This window comes from Aulostomus chinensis, chromosome 3 (assembly GCF_037954235.1).
Source record: "Aulostomus chinensis isolate RoL2024-O1b breed Wild chromosome 3, RoL_Achi_v1.0, whole genome shotgun sequence".
Classification (NCBI taxonomy): domain Eukaryota; kingdom Metazoa; phylum Chordata; class Actinopteri; order Syngnathiformes; family Aulostomidae; genus Aulostomus; species Aulostomus chinensis.
Genome location: NC_141322.1, coordinates 28,197,433 through 28,215,032, shown reverse-complemented (window position 1 = coordinate 28,215,032; position 17,600 = coordinate 28,197,433). Strand labels below are relative to the sequence as shown.

At 44.7% G+C, this 17,600-nt stretch overlaps 1 protein-coding gene across 4 annotated transcripts in view; it reads left to right on the top strand.

Moving 5' to 3' along the window:
* arhgef10la (Rho guanine nucleotide exchange factor (GEF) 10-like a) overlaps positions 1-17,600 on the top strand; it is a 116,242-nt gene that overhangs the window by 26,745 nt on the left and 71,897 nt on the right. For all 4 annotated transcript variants that reach the window (XM_086200110.1, XM_086200107.1, XM_086200108.1 and 1 more), the window contains 8 exons: positions 49-149; positions 1,330-1,407; positions 2,546-2,725; positions 4,749-4,865; positions 8,399-8,491; positions 10,192-10,362; positions 13,490-13,635; positions 15,732-15,904. In XM_086200110.1, coding sequence (XP_086056236.1) covers positions 49-149; positions 1,330-1,407; positions 2,546-2,725; positions 4,749-4,865; positions 8,399-8,491; positions 10,192-10,362; positions 13,490-13,635; positions 15,732-15,904 — 1,059 coding nt within the window. The remainder of the gene's footprint in view (positions 1-48; positions 150-1,329; positions 1,408-2,545; positions 2,726-4,748; positions 4,866-8,398; positions 8,492-10,191; positions 10,363-13,489; positions 13,636-15,731; positions 15,905-17,600) is intronic.

The following is a 17,600-nucleotide window of genomic DNA, read 5'->3' as shown; positions in this document are numbered from 1 at the left end:
TTTTGAACAGTTCTGTATCTTTTTTCCTTCATTTCTAAATGTCTGCAGAAGAGGAGGACGACGCAGGATACCTGGATGTGGCGGTGTCAGAAGTGAAGCATCCTCCCCCGCAGCTCAGCTCCATGCCAGAGGGGTTGACCATCCACCAGGTGTGCCTATCAAACCTCGTCTTACTTTTCCTGAACAAATAAGTCCAATGTATGCTGGAGCATGGACTGCACTGAGGCATTTTTGTGAACATATTTTAAGCTCAGTAGTTTGGAGACAAAGGCTTCAGGCTACTTCGTTAAAAATGTTCATTTATTCTCTCTTTATCCTTTTTGAATCTGTTTTAAAAAAACTTTCAAGGCCCCACGGAACAGATGTCAGATTCGTTTCAGCGTATTTTTATTTCCGGTAAAATCATGGACCAGGGAGGAAATTGTCACAGATATTGAGTTTACATGAAACAGTGTGGCTGAATGTTCATAAATCCCCCTGCTGGATGGAGAACCTGCATGCCGGCTGAACTGCACGCTGCTTCAAATGTAGATACATGATTTAATCTTCCACTCCTTCACACCTTCCAAATGGTGTCAGACCAAACGGTTCACATTCCCAAGGTGAAACAAGTCACTTGGCAGCAGTTGTGTGACACTCACAACAATTTCTTTCACCTCTGCTAACTTGAAAGTGTAGAAATGATTAAAGTGAGCGGCTTTGTTAGACATTTCCAAACCTTCTGATAGTGGAGGAAGTCGTTTTTGCTGGAGTTTTGTGACGTTCAAGACAATTCAGCAACAATTTTTCAGATGCTTGTTTTTCTTTGTAAATTTATCGGGGGGAAAAAAAACGCCTTACAGTCTGAAGTGCAATATTAATATAACAGGTCAGTACTGTGAATATGATGTCTATGTAGGCAAATATGATCATTTAAATATCGATTTGTAGCCCTGGAGGAGGGGCCAGGCATGAAAATCACATCATTTATTTAAAACAAGACTAATACCCACCCCTGAGTGCAAGATGAGCCATCAAACGTTTGAAGCTGTTAAACTGGAACTGAAAAGACCGTTGTTTTTGTTTGTTATTGTTTTTTTTACATGTAGTTGACATACATCAAATGATGAATGAACTCAGAGGCGCAGGATTAAAACTTGAGAAAGTTCACGTGATCGTCAGTGTCAGTAAATCGTGTGATTCGCGGCTCCTCTTCAAGTCGTTCTCCTCTCGTGACGAACACGTGATGATCGTGCAATCCATCAGGCTTGAGTGAAAGCATAGCGCTCACTACAGCCCCATCATGTCCTCTTAGCGCTTGATTTCCTGACTGGCCTGTTGTCTCTGCAGGTTGTCAGACGCCATATCCTGGGCTCCATCATTCAGAGCGAGCGCAGCTACCTGGAGTCTCTCAGGAGAATCCTGCAGGTAAGCCGTTGAGTCCCTGTTGTCGTCCTCTGCCACATGCAATATCTTCACCGTTTAGCCATTATGAATTACGCTAAAATAAGAGGCAGTGATATCCATCAAATTATACAAGTGTCTCCGGGTAAGTAATGCTGATAAAACAGCTGTCCTGGTTTTTGTGGCAGCGTGCTGATGTTAAGAGAGAGCGACTGTCACGCTGGTGCAGGATGGGGGTGCAGCCTCCCCTCCTCAATCTTCCTTTTTAGCCGAGAAAAGGAGACTTGTTATCTCCTCATCACAGGAAAATGAGAGGAGCACCTACTGAATCAGAGGCAATCAGTCGCTGTTTTATGTGCAGCGAAATCTTTCACTGTCAAGATACAATGTGCTACTTTTGTTGTCAAGTGCCATGATTGCTTGTGATACTTTCAGACTTTTAGCTCTTTAGAAATATCTTGTTATTCAGAGTGTCCATCCAAGTGGTAAATGCAGCCCGTCCAGACAGATGACAGGGAAAGATGAAAGGCCACATGCACAATTAGACATTGAGTTGAAACATTCATTATTGCTGTAAAACAGATTGCACAGCTGGTCATTTGGTGCCGCCTGGTGTGATGGATTCACTGGGATGTTACTTGCAAAACAACAACAAAAATAACCACCAATTTTTGCTCAGATAGTCCTGCATTATCTTTACTTGAGCATGTTCGGATTCAAAGAAGTCATGTTTACAGCCTCGCCGTCAACAAAGAGGCCGTCAACCGGTGTCTGTCGGCTGCATTAATATCCCCGCGAGTGCTGACTTCACCGTGCTGCCTTTGCATCTGTAACCAAGCTGGGAGCTGCTTTCTGCCTTTATTATTCTGGCTTTTATGATTACAAGTCACCTTGAGTTCTGAACATGTTCGCTAGTATCAAGTGCTGTTTTATGGGTGAATCCCTTGGATTGATGTGCTTCCAGGCACCGTGACTCTATTTCCTTCTTTCCCTCGATTCATAGAATATTTGTCTTACCCTTCACTTGTCTGTTTGTGCAGCTGAGAGGTAGAGGAAGGTGGACTGCTCAGTGATATTCAACACGTCATATATCATGCACAGATGTACATATATGTTAGCGATGGGAAAAACAAACAAACAATAGTTTCTTTCTCTTCAACAGGAATATCACCGACCTTTACTGGAAGCAGATCCACGCATCCTGAGCCCACGGAAGATCCGGCCCATATTTTACAGAATCAGGGAGATCACACAGTGCCACTCCATGTTTCAGATTGCTCTGGCGTCACGTGTGGCTGAATGGGACAGCAGCGAGAAAATCGGGGACCTATTTGTCGCCTCGGTTGGTATTGTCAGGGATTTTTTTGTTAGATGTGAAACAAAATTCAAACTGGGGGTTTTGTTTGCTATGTGGGTGCACAGGTGCATTATTACTCTGTGTCAAACCCAGTATTTTACTTCATGACATTTCTGTCTCTGAATTCAAACACAATCTCTGCCACCACAGTTAAAGAGGAGCCTTTGGTAATAGGTTGAGAGTATGGAGGGATAGTTTACCCCCCCAGTGGCTAAAGGTCAGGTAGGTTCACGAGCATATCGAACAGTACCGCGTGTTCTCATGAAGTCTTAGTATGATGTCTTTCAGTTACATTGAGTTATTCATGCATATTCTCACAAATTATCAACAAGAACCATTTCCCAACATGGCGACCGAGTTGCAAACAATCTCAATTTACAACCAGGCAGAAACACCGAGGTGTGTTTTGGACCCGATTTTTGGTGAGAAACGTACGATGCAGGAACAGAATCTCCCTGCATTTTCCCTCCTTGTTCGATTGTTTTGAGCCGAGTCCCCCAAGCGGCTGTGAAAGTTCACGTTTCCCATAGGAGATCTGCTGGTGGCAGATGCTAGCGAGCAGGGGCTCTGTGGGAGCCGCCCGCCTCTCAGTTGAAGGGCGAGATTTGTTGGCCGGAGCGAGAGGAGTCTGGCTTTCACGTCGCATGGTTCCGATGCGTAAACCTCGGTGATGAAGACCAGGACTGAGGAGGGGGAAACACAACATCATAAACTCGATGTGAAAATGCTGTGGTGAAGTTCTGGTAAAGAAATGAACAAGAAAGACTGAGAGTACGTCTGCATCTCGTCCAAAACAAGCAGTTTAGTGACCAGAACCCCACCCCCCCCCCCCCAAAAAAAAACTGAAAATGTGCAGGTTTGTCACCCAAAGCACGGCTGCAAGTTTCCCAACTTCTCGCTCCTTTCACTCACATTTGCTGGTTACCGTATGAATTACGCTGCATTACTTTTTCATCGGAATAACTACTAATTTCTCATGAGAGCAGCCTGATAAATACCATCATATTAGCAAGGGTATGGAAAATCAGATTTCAGATAATAAAAATCTATCTTCATCAAATTAGTCCTGCATAATGAGAAACGTTTCTCTAATTTAAACCAGATTTTTGAAACGTTTCATTGTATATCATGATTCTTGATGCAGGAAAAAAAACCATCCTCGCTACATGACTCTTGATATTGAGATACAGCAGGAGCTGCTTGGAGGTGATTGGCTGTCTGGTTCCTTTTTATTTGGGATGAGTGCCGTGGTTGGGTACTGTATCCACTAACAAATTTCGGGATCATAATGTTCAGTCTTAGTTTTACTTTTGTGAGTCTGGTGTGCTCATCCATCAGGTCCACTCACTACTTGTCAGTTATTTGTCCCTCAAATTCTCCTCTGGATGTGAAGTGCTGTTCTATTGATAGCCTCACATCGACCACCAAATGAGGCCACCCTGGAGAGGGAAAGTACTGGACTTGAGTGCTAAGATGCCAGTTTTTCACATGACAATATATCTGTACCTAATCAGGGAGGCACGACCCTGAAGGAACGTGTGAGAAAAGATGGTTACATTCACAGGATTTGCTAATTTTCCACCACTCCTCAAAGTGCTGCCATCAGCTGCTTGGTACAGGTTTGACTGAGGACACGCACGCACGCACGCACGCACGCACGCACGCACGCACGCACGCACGCACGCTCTCAGACTCTGCCACCTCATCCCTCTTTGCCTAAACTCTGAAGTGGCTGGTGAAGGGTGTTGCAGCAACTGGGATTGTAAACAAACCATTATTTTAAGTGCGCTCTGCAGTCTCTCTCTGTTCGCGTTGAAATGACCAACCCTTCCCCTGGCAAACAGAGCGGTTAGTCAGACATTCAAGATGTTGGAGAAAATGACATGATTGTGTTTGTGGATGCTGGTGTAAATACAAAAATAATCAAAGGTGGCAGAGAACTAAGCCCACTTACTCTTGAACTGTGGTTTAAACGTTCAGATAACGATGCCCTCTTGCGCTTCCACAGTTTTCCAAGTCCATGGTGCTGGATGTGTACAGTGACTATGTGAATAACTTCACCAACGCCATGGCTCTCATAAAAAAGGCCTGCATGTCCAAACCGGCATTCCTGGAATTCCTAAAGGTATGACTCTGCCAATCAGCGCTCAGCAATCTTTCATGAAATTATTCCATAGGCAAAGGCTGAGGCCAAGTGATCTCACAGCAAATATGTGGACTGAGCATGACCTTTTAACACCACATCCCATGCTGGTGGCATGTAATGTGTTAAAATGATTTAGTGGTGCCATGGAAACCTGGGAATCAGGCAGGAGGCCACTAAACCTGGATGGAGAAGCTGGAAACTTGAGCTCAAGTCCGGTTGGTGCAACATGTACCTCAAGCACAGTGTTTTCTTCACCTCAAGCGAGTGTTGTTTTCTTCTCAAAGCTAAACCAGGAGTTTCTGATCCCGAACCTAACCAGACTTAACCTCTACTGACACGTCACCTGACACTACTTACCAGTGTTGCTGTGAGTGAATCGTGTCAAAATAAAGTGAAACCACAACCAAGACCGTGCTTTTACTTTGTGGAACCAAAAGGGTCCCAATACATCATTGGCACCGCCATGTCACGTAGTGTTCAGAGGTTGTGGTCATCTGACTTATTTCTGTGAGAACATCTTGGTTGGGATAAAAGAAAAGAAAAAAACAAACATCCAACAGGTGACAGTCGCATCATAAAACCCAGGTGGCGGCACACATTGAATCAAATCAGTCGATTTATTGTGAGCAAATGTGTTTTAAGGTGAGAACATTGTTTGATTCCCGTCTCCCGTTGCATGAGGAACAGGAGACTGTTGTTTGGTTCCGGGGTGGAACTTTGTCTTCGGAATAAAAGCACAACTGAGACGGTTGTTAGGGTCAGCTGAGATGCTTCGGTTGCTATGATTCGTGATATTAGCAGGAGTTCAAAAGGTCAGCACAAGGTCGAGCGGATCTGTTGTTCAGGTGAGAGGATGTTGGATTGTTATCAGTTTAATAGCAACATATTTCTCAGTTGGCCCCTCAGTGTCTTTATTGTGATTCATCTTAAGCATCTTAAAAAAAATAAAAATAAAGCCAAGCACTTAGGATTTTCCACAATTTAACTGTGTATATTTAGTAATGGAAGAATCTCCAAATCCCAACTCACTTCTTGTTAATCTATATGTGAAATGGAAACTTGACATCTTTTCACAGCCATTCAGGATGCATTCTGCTGTGGTTTTCATTTGTCAGATATTAATTAGGGATCGCAAACAAGGGAAACGGTGCCAGGGTGCACCGAGGAAGCCAAAAAATGATTTTAATGTGTTGAGTTTAATTAAGAATTCCCTGTTTGCACGGCACTCATGCATGAGTATGACCTGGATCATTGAGCTGTAATGCTGATTTTCACAACCACGTCGCACAGCTGACAGCTATGCGTGCTATTTCAGATAACGTGTGACCCTTGAATTTCTGCTGAAAGTTCCCCATCTCACTGTATTTTACAGCTCCCACTGGCTAAACAGATAACCACTCGGCTAAGCACGAACTGGGAAATTCAGTATTTCACTTGACCATGCACCATAAACAGGCAAGGACATATTAAAGGGCTATTTAAGGGACTATTAAATAGAGTTTCAATGCAATTTCTATTATGATGCAATATGAGATCTGCATGAAAGGTGTCAGTTTTTGGCACTGCTACCGTCCAGGCTACTTGTCGTTCTGCTCCATAACTTAAGAACCGTTCCACTAAATCCTGCGATTTGCAGTCATCGAGATGAGTTTTGTATGAACGTCGTCTTTTTGGAACCAAATTTCATCTCCCATTCAGATTGGCGTTGGTAGATGAGGCACAAGGAACGAACGGCATTGTTGGGGAGAGATGTTTGACCGGGCTTTCTACGGTAGAGAAATAACAACAACAAAAGAACATAAGCCCTTAAACCTTGGCTGCACAAAAGAAAATAATATGAGAAGGAATTGTTTTTGTGTGTGTCATATTAGGTTAATATTATTGAAAGCATACATGCATACAGCACAGTGGGGCATTATTCAGTTGCACGGTGCGAGCCAGTGTGGAGGCGGCTGATTCTTGGATGGTAGGTCTTATAAATAACCTCCCGCAGGTGTCTTGGGCTCCCTCGACTTCATATCAGCTGCAGAGGGAAGTGTCCAGTTGTCAGATCCAATGACTTAGTCGCTCCTTTCCCCCTTTTTTTCTTGACATCAAAAATGAGCTGAAGGGACAGTTCCATCAGCTCCCGCGTGCTTGTAAATGCTGAGGCTTCTTGATAGCCCCTCACGGTTGCTTGGCAACAAATGCAGTGTTCCACAGGAAGACAGCTGCCAGTATCAACATGTTAAATGCTCCTGCTTGATACAGTAGTAGTATGTAGTATACGCCACCGGGGCGATCACGGAGATCGCGCTCTCTTTAACGACGGCGCTGAGAAACAAACTGTAAAGAAACATCATGAATATCACTGATATAAATCAGACACAAAAGAACAAGTTAATATGGGACCACACAAATCTGGGGAACTCAGAAAAATCTCTTGTTAACTCTTGATTAATTGTCTGTTGTGATTATGGGTAAAATATGTAGATTCAACAGCCTATTCTACTTCTGTGCAGATATCTTCTTCTGCACTGAATTCTCTAAAGCAGTCAGAGCTAAACTGCCTTTTTGTTTTATGATCTACAAGAAAGAAAACCTTGAAATTTCAACAACACCCTGAGATTGAGGATAAGACACCCTCCATCTTGTTGGCACCGCGCCGCGACTGTGGGTGTGGCTGACCCTTATTGTGAGTGTCGGACTGCCAGCGCCCTGCAGGCTTTAGTTTGTTTGTATTGTGGGTTAATTGCTTGAGCTACCCAGAGGATCAGCGATGGCGATGAAAATGGCACTGACCCCTACGGCTGCAGGCGATGCTGCTGTTGCTTGTAAACTCTCCAGCAGTGATCCGAGGAGGAGGAGGAGGGAGTCACTCTCCCTTCCTTCACACCAGGAGTTTTCATGGTTTGAGAATTTTGGGCAGAACTGAAACAAAACAATGCCAAAACGGAACCTGTTGTGTTTGTTGGGAGAGAGAGAGAGAGAGAGAGAGAGAGGGAGAGAGCTCCACCACATAATCACGACTAATGAGAAAGCTTGAATTATGAATATGACTCCAGAATCGATTTCCAGGAGCAAGATTCGTCCCGTGAAGACCTCTAATTTTCTAACTTTACAGCCAAACAGTTGGGGGCACTCGCCGAATGAAATATTGTACGTTAGCTCCCAAGTTCGCTTGTTCCCGGAGAACCAGATGTCTCCCACTGCACCTGGAGGAGACCAAACGCTGGTAGAACAAATCAAAATGATCCTGCTGTTCGTCCAGGCTGCATTTGTTGGTGGAAGCGTTTGTCCCCTGATGATCACTGCAGGCATGATTACCACTGTCAAAAAACAACAACTCCTCTTTAAACTCCCACTCATATGCCTGCACAAAATACTGCCAAATTCCCCTCAAAGTAGGAGTAGAATTGTTTAACTCTTAATGATTTTTTTTTCTTTTCAAGAATATTTTTCACTCGCGCACATTTATTTTTCCTTGGCGCTAAATTTCTGTATTTTTTCCACGTCTCCCCCCCCCCCCACAGAAGAAGCAGGCATCCAGTGTTGATCGCATCACCCTGTACGGCCTGATGGTCAAACCCATCCAGCGGTTCCCTCAGTTCATATTACTCCTTCAGGTAAAAAATAAAATATTTCTTTGATTTTTTTTTTATTTTTTTAAATTTTTTTTATAAAGTTAATCACTTTCTGTCTCAAGAACTAAGACAATTCCACTATGAGAAACATGGAGTCAAATTAAAGATTCAGCTGCAGGTCCACTGATAAAGATGCAAAGCTGCGAGGCCAAGGAATCAATTATGGATATCAACTTCTCTGAAACGAGTCCCACCTCACACTGGGGATCGTCACTCGCTTGCCACAAAAGTTTTTCATATTTCTGGCTTTACATCTCAGTTCCTCCACTTACTATTCTGAGTAAAGATTTGGTTTCGAGCTTGACTTAGTCTATCTGCAGTAGCTCATTTCATTCCTCAGTAGGCATTGATTAGACATCAACTCAAAGATGACTTATGAATGTGATCAGGCATTTTAGTCCTGTCTAAACACAGTAGTCCAAAAAGGAAGTGTGTGCATTCAGTCATACATTACTGGGAGCTCCAGCTTGAGCTGCTGAGGTGCATCTGAAAAGCGCAAGGTCATCGACGCACAACAAATAATGGAAGCTACAGGGTCCATCCTTAGAAAGACTTTGATCCGTCCGAATTTAAAAAGTGGTTTTTGTGAGTTCGCTGTGGACAACACCGGTGACGGCTGTTAAAGTGCAACCGCTTTAGCTCAGATTCTTGGTCACTTGTTCAGCAAAATCAACTTCTTTCTCTTATTTTTTTCCATCCATCCATCCATTTTCTACCTCTTATCCTGTTAAGGGTCGCGGGGGGTGGGGGGTGGAGCCTATCCTAGCAGCCTTCAGGCGAGAGGCGGGGTTCACCCTGGACAGGTCACCAGTCCATCACAGGGCCAACACATAGAGACAGACAACCATTGGCTCTCACAGTCATGCTTACAGTCAGTTTAGAGTCTGGATTAACCTGGTCCCCTCTTGATGTCTTTGGACTGTGGGAGGAAGCTGGAGTACCAGAGAGAACCCACGCAGGAACAGGGAGAACATGGAGACTCACACAGAGAGACCCCGTGCTCCAGCCGGGGCTCGAACCCAGAACCTTCTTGCTGGGGGGCGACAGTGCTGACCACTGCTCCACCCCTTATTTTTTTATGCAAAGTTGCAAAGACCATGCATGCTCATGACAACATATACCAATCCATACCATCAATCTTCAGTTTTTAGTGGTCCATATGTTTATGGCAAAGATCCTCTAGTTAGCTGTCCGTCAGTGTTTCTGTCTGTTTTCCACCTTCAACCCTGTTCTCTTCCCCTTTGATACCTGTTGTCAGCCCACTAAATCAAATATTCATGCTGAGGAGAGTTTTTCAGATCTCTGGCTGCTTTAGCATCTAAGCAGAGCGCAAGATGGACTTTGTCTGTTGGCCTGCAGGATAATGCCACCCGTCTCTATACCTGTGGGGTCTGGCCTGACGCTCTGCGTGTACACGCTCAGGAAAGGCCCACTGCTCTGTGCTCCAAATTTCAAATTTCCCCTCAACATACTTTCCAACCTTTTTATCCCCTTTGCTCTCTGAAATTCATCACGATGGAGCGGTTAGGGCGCCATTTCAGCTGTACTCTCAGGCTCCTTTTCACTGATAATATTAATAATTGGGTAATACCACGCACTGTGACATTTTTGGAGACACAACTGAACCATTCAAATCTCATACTGTGTTATTACTGGGAACTTTCCTTCTGACCTTTTTCCAGGACATGCTTAAGAATACACCCAAAGGCCACGTGGATCGCTTGCCCCTACAGCTCGCCCTGACCGAGCTGGAGATGCTGGCTGAGAAGCTGAATGAACAGAAGCGAGTCGCCGACCAGATTGCAGAGACTCAACAACTCGCCCGCAGCGTGAGCGATCGTCTGCTCAGTAAGGTGAGGAGCCACAAATGCAATCCGTCTCGCACGCGCACGTATGCCGAATCAAATCAAATGTGAACCCTGTGTCTTTAAATCCTCTGCGGCATTACAACTGTGAGGCAAACACCAATAAATTAAACTAGTATACGGCAATCACGTCTATCACTTTCCCACGCATTAATCCAGGGAGGCATTTTATTTAGAGAAATGATTTCCCAGAAAGGATGCCCATAATCATGCGTAAATGGTACCGAATGCAATGGCAGAGGGGTTGCCTCTCCATTATTCCAGTGAAATTACAGTGCTGCAGATCTGACCGAATGTTGCTCTGAATAAGGGGAATTAGAGGGTAAATGAGACATCTAATTGGAAACTGTAAGAGCTATCTCTTTCACCCTGTCACTCTCCCTCTCCCTTCTGTCTGTTCTCTTGCTCTTGCTCGCACTCTCCCTCCACTTAAACTCTCTTCTCCCAGTTCTCTAGTGTGACCACATCTTCCTCTGTCTTCCTCTCGCTCTCACCTCCCCCTCTCTTTATTTCTCTCTATCAGCCCTTGCTTTCCAGGACTCTGAGATGAGCTGATTCGGCCAATCTCCTACATTCCACACAGAATTCCATTTGCTGCAGTGACACTGCAGAAAAGGAAACAGTCTCTTCTATTGCCCCCATAACCAGCCAATGAAATATTCATTCTTTGCCTCAAAGTTGCCAGGATAGGATAGATAACAATGTGAGTGAGAATCTATTTCACGTACGCACACACACACACACACACACACACAAGCGCACTCACGCTATCTCGTGCCCTGGGTGCCTATTGATGTTTGAAGACTTTAAGAGTTTATTCGTATGGCAGCCAACCTCTTGAGGGAGCGATACAGTTTTGTGGCCATCAAACAGCAGTCCCAGTCAGACTAATGACTCATTCTGTGTGCTATCAGAACGACAGCCAAACGCAGCTGAAGATTTCCAGCAGATTGGACAACCACTTCTACCAACTACAGTCAGATGCATTACTGCACTGCAGGTTGTAGAGGAGACACACTGGTGATTTATTATCGGCTAAGATGTGTGTATTTTGAATAGACGGGAGTATCAAATTATTAGGAAGCACTTGGACTTTTCCTCACACTAGTCATAAAACTAGAAGTATTGATTTAGGTGCACATAAAAGAAGCTGGACAATGTGATAAAAATCATTTTGTTGCTACTTTCTCTTGTATAAATTGTATCTGTTATTGGAGTCTTTAACTGCCTGTGTGTGTGTGTGTGTGTGTGTGTGTGTAAAAGTGTGCATTCAGCACAAATGTTTATGCATTAAATGTATAGTTGCCTCATTGAAAGTCTTGCGTGCTGCAGTGCTCATAAGTTCAACCTGTTTGAAGTGTGTGGAAGCACAATGGAGGACAGCAATTTGCTGCTGCACAGACCAAGAATGATCTCACACAAGTTGTCCTTCAGTTCTCGCATCACGACAAACACGCGCGCAAAGAAGGGCCCGACCCATCGGTGGGACGTTTCAGCCAGACGCAGACACCGATTATGGGCAGAAAGTTCCAATATTGATTTATCGGCCGAAAAATATATTCATTTATGATTATTTATTTATTTATTTATTTAGCAAATGCTGTTCTCAGACTTTGCTGACAGCCTCATTCACATGTGCAGCCTTTCCCAGTAGTCTCGGAGCACCTTTTCTAGAAGGGTCCATGTGTGAGTTATTATGTTTTGATTGTTATGGGAAATCGGCACCGCCACAAATTCCCACCTAAGGACCTCCTTGATTTCCTGTTTGATGTTGTGGTTAGTGTCCTGTCTTCCTGTGCGCTCCCTTTTGTCTTGGTCTGTCTTCAGTTCCAGTTTTATTGTTAAGTTCAGGTCTTGTCTTCCTGTGTGTTTCCTGCTGTGGTTAAGTCCTGTGTCTCACCCGTGTCTGGTTTCTTCGTGTATTCAACCTCTGTGTTTCCCCTCTTGTCTCATTGTCTTTGTCAGTCTCGTCGTGTTCCCTGCTCCTCCGCGTTTCCCTTCAGTTCCCGGTTGTGAGTTTTGTGTAAAACTAAATTTTGTCTTTACTTTGAATTCATCCAGGACTAAGGCCCGTTGACCCTTCTTGTTGATACTTCGTATTCCCTTCCATTGGACTTTGAACTCCTCGTGTTTTACCTTGCCTTTTTGAAAAAAAAAAACACCTTTTTGTTGCACTCCCCTTGACTGCTGTCTGCATTTGGGTCCTGCTTCCCCGTAAAACCCTGACACGATAGCGAATATACCTGGAAGGCTGTTTTGTCTATTAAAGCGGGTATCTTGGCGTGTCACCACCCTCTGGAGGCCATCTTGCCCAGCATCGCGGTGCACTTGTGGAAAGGTGAAATGTTCCAGAATGGAGCCTCATGTGTGAATAGTGGAAATCACCAGTGGTGCCTGCAGTATTCCCAGTTATTTACGAGGAACGATGAGCAGGAGAATTAATAGTCTAACAATGTAATTCATCATCCAAAATGATGAACCTCAGTGAACCAAACCATCACTTCACTAGAGCTCGATAGATACTGGATTAATGAGGCTGATGCTGGTACGAATATTAGGAGCTAACACAGTTTAAAATGCAGATATCAGCCACTATCTGTTTTGCAATGATCCATCAAATGTAGATATTAAAAAACCATGGAAACCATAGCTTATGAAAGCAGTTTACCAATAATATTAATCGCCAAAAATGGCACCAGAGCCCTGAAACTAATAAACTTGGGAATGTGTACGATTGTCAGTTACCCAGGGCGTCATTTTCTGAATTATGCTTCATATAATTTTTTAAATTTTAGCGCATTTTGATACCGTATGTAGGAGTTCTGTCGTATGTATGATATTATCAGACTCAACTGTATAGCAGCTGTGCACTAATGATAAGAGAATACAGGGATTGTTTCAGAAGCAGTCTAGATGTGTGTGAATGTGTCATCAGAGTATACATATACATGTATTATATAACCTTCAGCAGCATGAATGTGTTGCTAATCCCTGCCGGGACATGTGCCTCTACCCGTCTGACTTGTGTGTCCTCCAGGCATTGAACTCTGGAGGACTGGTCTCTTTGTGATGCTGTCTCCCTCCGCCTCTGATCTGACTGCTGTGTCCCTTTTAGCAACTCAACTTGGAGCAGGGGTCACTGGTCCTTTGTGAGACGCTCATTGAGACAGTATACGGCGAGCGGGGACAAGTCCTGAAGTCAAAGGAGAGAAAGGTCTTCCTCTTTGATGATGTACTCATCTGCGCCAACATAAATGTCAAGTAAGTCTCTCTCGCAACAAAAAAAGCTTCGCTAATGTGCTCATGATATGTCGCTTCAGTATGAAGTTGTACGTTTTGAAGGGAGAGTCTGCTAAACTGCATTGTTGGGAGACGTCTGCTATGAGGTGGTGCAGGGCTCCAGTGTGAAGCCCTCGGTTTTTGCAAGGATATTTTGGCAAACTGCAAAGTATAGAGAAATAGCTGCGAGGGTTTTGAGTGCTATCTGGGTTTGCAAGAGCTTTATCAGCTTTAAACAAATGGTAGAATGCCTAACTACAGCTACAGGAGTCTTAGATTACTGACATAGAACATTTTTTGGTTTCTGTCCAATTTATCTTCTGTGACAGACCCGTTGATCACATCTCTCCCCTCCCTCCCTCTCTTTTTCTCTCTCCCTCTCTCTCCCTGTGACAAGAAGTAAAGAGGAGAGGGATTTTGTATATTTTTCAGAGCGCCTGTCACACATGTCACTTGAAGCCCCCCCTTTTCAGCCTTCAAAGTAATTATCACTCCATGTATCATTCAACTCAAGTGTCCCAAAGTTGACTTTGTCTGCCCTCCAGTATCTTGACAAACCGATCACAATGTTGATTGTCTGCATGATTACAGGAATACATGAATAGTAATGAGCTCTTCTCACAACCAGGGGTACAATTTTGGCGAGGAACATGGGTGATGATACAGTTCGTGAGTCTTCTTCGTGAGGGAGAGCCTTGCCTGAGGGGTGGGTGCAGTGATGGCAGGAAGACGTGGGATGGGAGAGAGCGTCTCTCAGGGTGTTCCTCCTTGGAGCTGTGGGGAGGCGGCGTATGTCCATCCATCCGTAGGTCCCTCCCACTCTTGTGATATGTCAGGAACTCCTCTAGGGGGTTTCTTCAAACGTCCACCGAGACTCAAGGACGAACTGAACAGATTTTGGTGGTCAAAGGTCAAAGTGAAGGTCGCCGTCACCCCACATGAACGTGATATTTGTCTCATTCTGTTTGACAGAATACCACAGGAACGCCTTGAGGAACTTTCCTCAGTTTAGCACAAACATCCACTTTGACTCTAGAATGGTCAAAGGGCAAGGTCTTATTTTGTTGTTCATGTTTTTATCGGTCATCCTGTTTATTTTTACGTCACGTGTGCACGCAGGGAAATTAAGAGAACATGAGGCCATAGCGACACATGACAAGCAACGACAAAAAAAGCAAAACTCTGACCAAAACATTATTATCAACAACAATGTGCTGATGTGTTAATAGCACAGGGGGGAGCAAGAGTGTCTCCAAGAACCAGTTAAAAGGTTCTTACACACGCTAAAGTCTCAGGGGGAAACTGTGAGCAGGGTCCCTTTAGTCCTCCAGGACTTCAACAGAGTCTTTTAAGAGGCATGTTGCCTGCTCCCTGTTCAGCAAGTCCAAGTATTCCTCCGGTCACTAACTCTTCTCACGCTCCTTCCAGGGTAATAAAATTGTCTCCTCAGATGAAGGTGACGTCACCAGGAGGAAAATTCTTCAAAGCTCACACAAACCTCCGCTCCGTCTCAAGGGTCAGCTGAAAAGATTTTGGGGTTCAAAGGTCAAGGTCACCATAACTACACAGTGTCTCTGGGATTAACTCTTCACCTATATAGTGTAAATTCACTATACATATATGTATATGTGTGTGTATATATATATGTGTGTGTATATGAATTTACATCCAATCCAAAAGGTTGAAGGTAAACATCCATGTGGCTTCACAATGTTCTGAAAAAAACAATAAAACAACCGCCCTCTGCTGCTCAAGTGAGAGTGAGACGACACCAGCGGAGGTGTTTTTGATTCATTCAAGTCTGGACCTGCTGAGTCTGACAAACGTGAATGGAAACTGCAGCTGGACTGATTGTCAGAGGCACTTCAACAAACGGAGGTTCTGTATGTTCAGTTTTACAATATCGGTCTTCAAGAGGCCGGAAGTGAAACGTTTGACGAACAGAGAGCGCAAAAAGTGAGCTGATGGATGCAGAATCATTTGTACCCTTTAATGTGCTCACTAGCGCCTCTGCTTTTGAGTGTGGAGGATTGTGGGACAGTATTTCTCCCTTCTCTAATTCATTGTCATCTCTTCAGGGGGTCTCCTGATATCAGCAGCCTGGTCCCCGTCGGCCCCAAGTACACCATGAAGTGGAGTGCACCCTTGCAGCAGGTGCAGGTCGTGGAGGTGGGGCAGGAGGGCTCTCAAAACAAAGACACCCTCTTCCAACAGAGCGGAGCCAAACGGCAGAGTAGCACCAACTCGTCAGGTAAAAAAAAAATTTAAAAAAATGAAGAAATATAAAGGGAGACCCATCTCTCTGCCCTCCCGTATGTGTCTTCCTCAAATTAATCTCATCACTTGGACTGACTTTTAGTCTCAGCCCCTTCCTCTGACTCAGCAAGGCTAATCTGTTTCTGTTCTCAAGTGTCCCACGGAGGGCTGGAGATGCATCCGTGCTGCTTGTCACTCTGATTGAGGATGTGTTTGTGAGGAGGATAGTGATGACGGTCACTTGTTCCCATCTGCCTGGGGTGTTTTATCTTGAAGAGAGATGAGGGGGTAGACAGCCCCCTGCAGCAGCATCCCCACAGACTCATTTCACTCTCTGATAGACCACAAACACATCTAGAGTGGAGTCATCAATCTGCAGAGATTATCCCCCCCCCCACCCCCACCACTTTCCAGCTCCAATTAGAGAGCCAGTAGCAGTAGATAAAAAACTGGTAGTAGAAACGCAGGTTCCATCATCACCCCTCACAAAACCCGCGTGTATGCACAGCTTGATGAGATAAACTTGCCGTATGTAAAGTTAGATAAAGAGCCTCGTCAGGGTGTTTTGCTACAAGCTTTTTAAAAGTCGCGGATTCTCACGTTCAAAGTGACACGTCATGCTCAGCTAGCAGCCTCCGTTTAGAGTTCTCTCACTGTTGTTCCAGTGGGGAACGCTCAGGACGTTCCGAGGAGCCGTCGGGATCACTTCAGGTTCTCTCTTGATTTACCTGTGTCTAACTCTGCACGTCAAACCCCACAGAGGTTGTTGTGGTTCTAACTTTTATTTTCTTCCTTCTTCCTTTTCCGTGGTGCGGTCACCTTAATCACGTCTAGCCAAAAGAGCCCCCCTCAATGACTGTGGGGCCAAATTTTCATCCAGGCTGTCCGATCTGTTTATATTTCTATCCTCTATGATGTCATTCAGTGGGGTTCCTAGTCTAAATCTTTTGCTCTCTCAGAAAGGCTCAAAATTGAAACATTTTTCATTCCCTGCCAGCCGCCTGTGCCCTTCTATATTGAATAAATCTGCCCTTTAGGAAAATGCAGGTCTGCTTTCCCCCTTTACTCTCTGCCTGTACCTTTTATCTGACGGTCTTTGTCAGTGCGAGCATGCCCATGTATATGCCCCCCCCCCCCTTTACCTTATCTCACCTTCAGCCCCCATTAAGCCTCTCTCTCTGCTGCTTCTCTTCTAACCAGCTGTTAGAAGTGTGTTTTTGTAACATATGGACAACTGGGCTTTGGCTGTGCATCAGACGAAGGTTCGATGGAAGCTGCATTGTCTTAAAATACACTGGCTAGCATAAATGGCACAACAACTGAGCGCTAGATTGCCAATTTATTGGAGAGAAAGCAGGGATGGACCCCTGTGGGTTGCGGCCTTCCACACTAGCGAGCCGCATGCCTGGAGGAGAGTGTGGATGGCCATTTCTGAGTGTGAATAGCATATCCTGCTTCACAGGATTACGCTGGATTACAACTTAGCACATTCACCTCTTGGTCCGTAGCCAACAGCAGGGCCTCCAGAGGACTCAATGAACCTGTGCGGAGACCAGGCAATCCCTCCGGAGAGGAGAGGAAGACACTGTTCTCCCGACTCATACCCCCCCCCCCCTTATATTCAGATGTTTCACCTATTGATTTCCTTGCACAGATGACAGATGTCACTGGCTGCCTGTGTCAAAGATCCC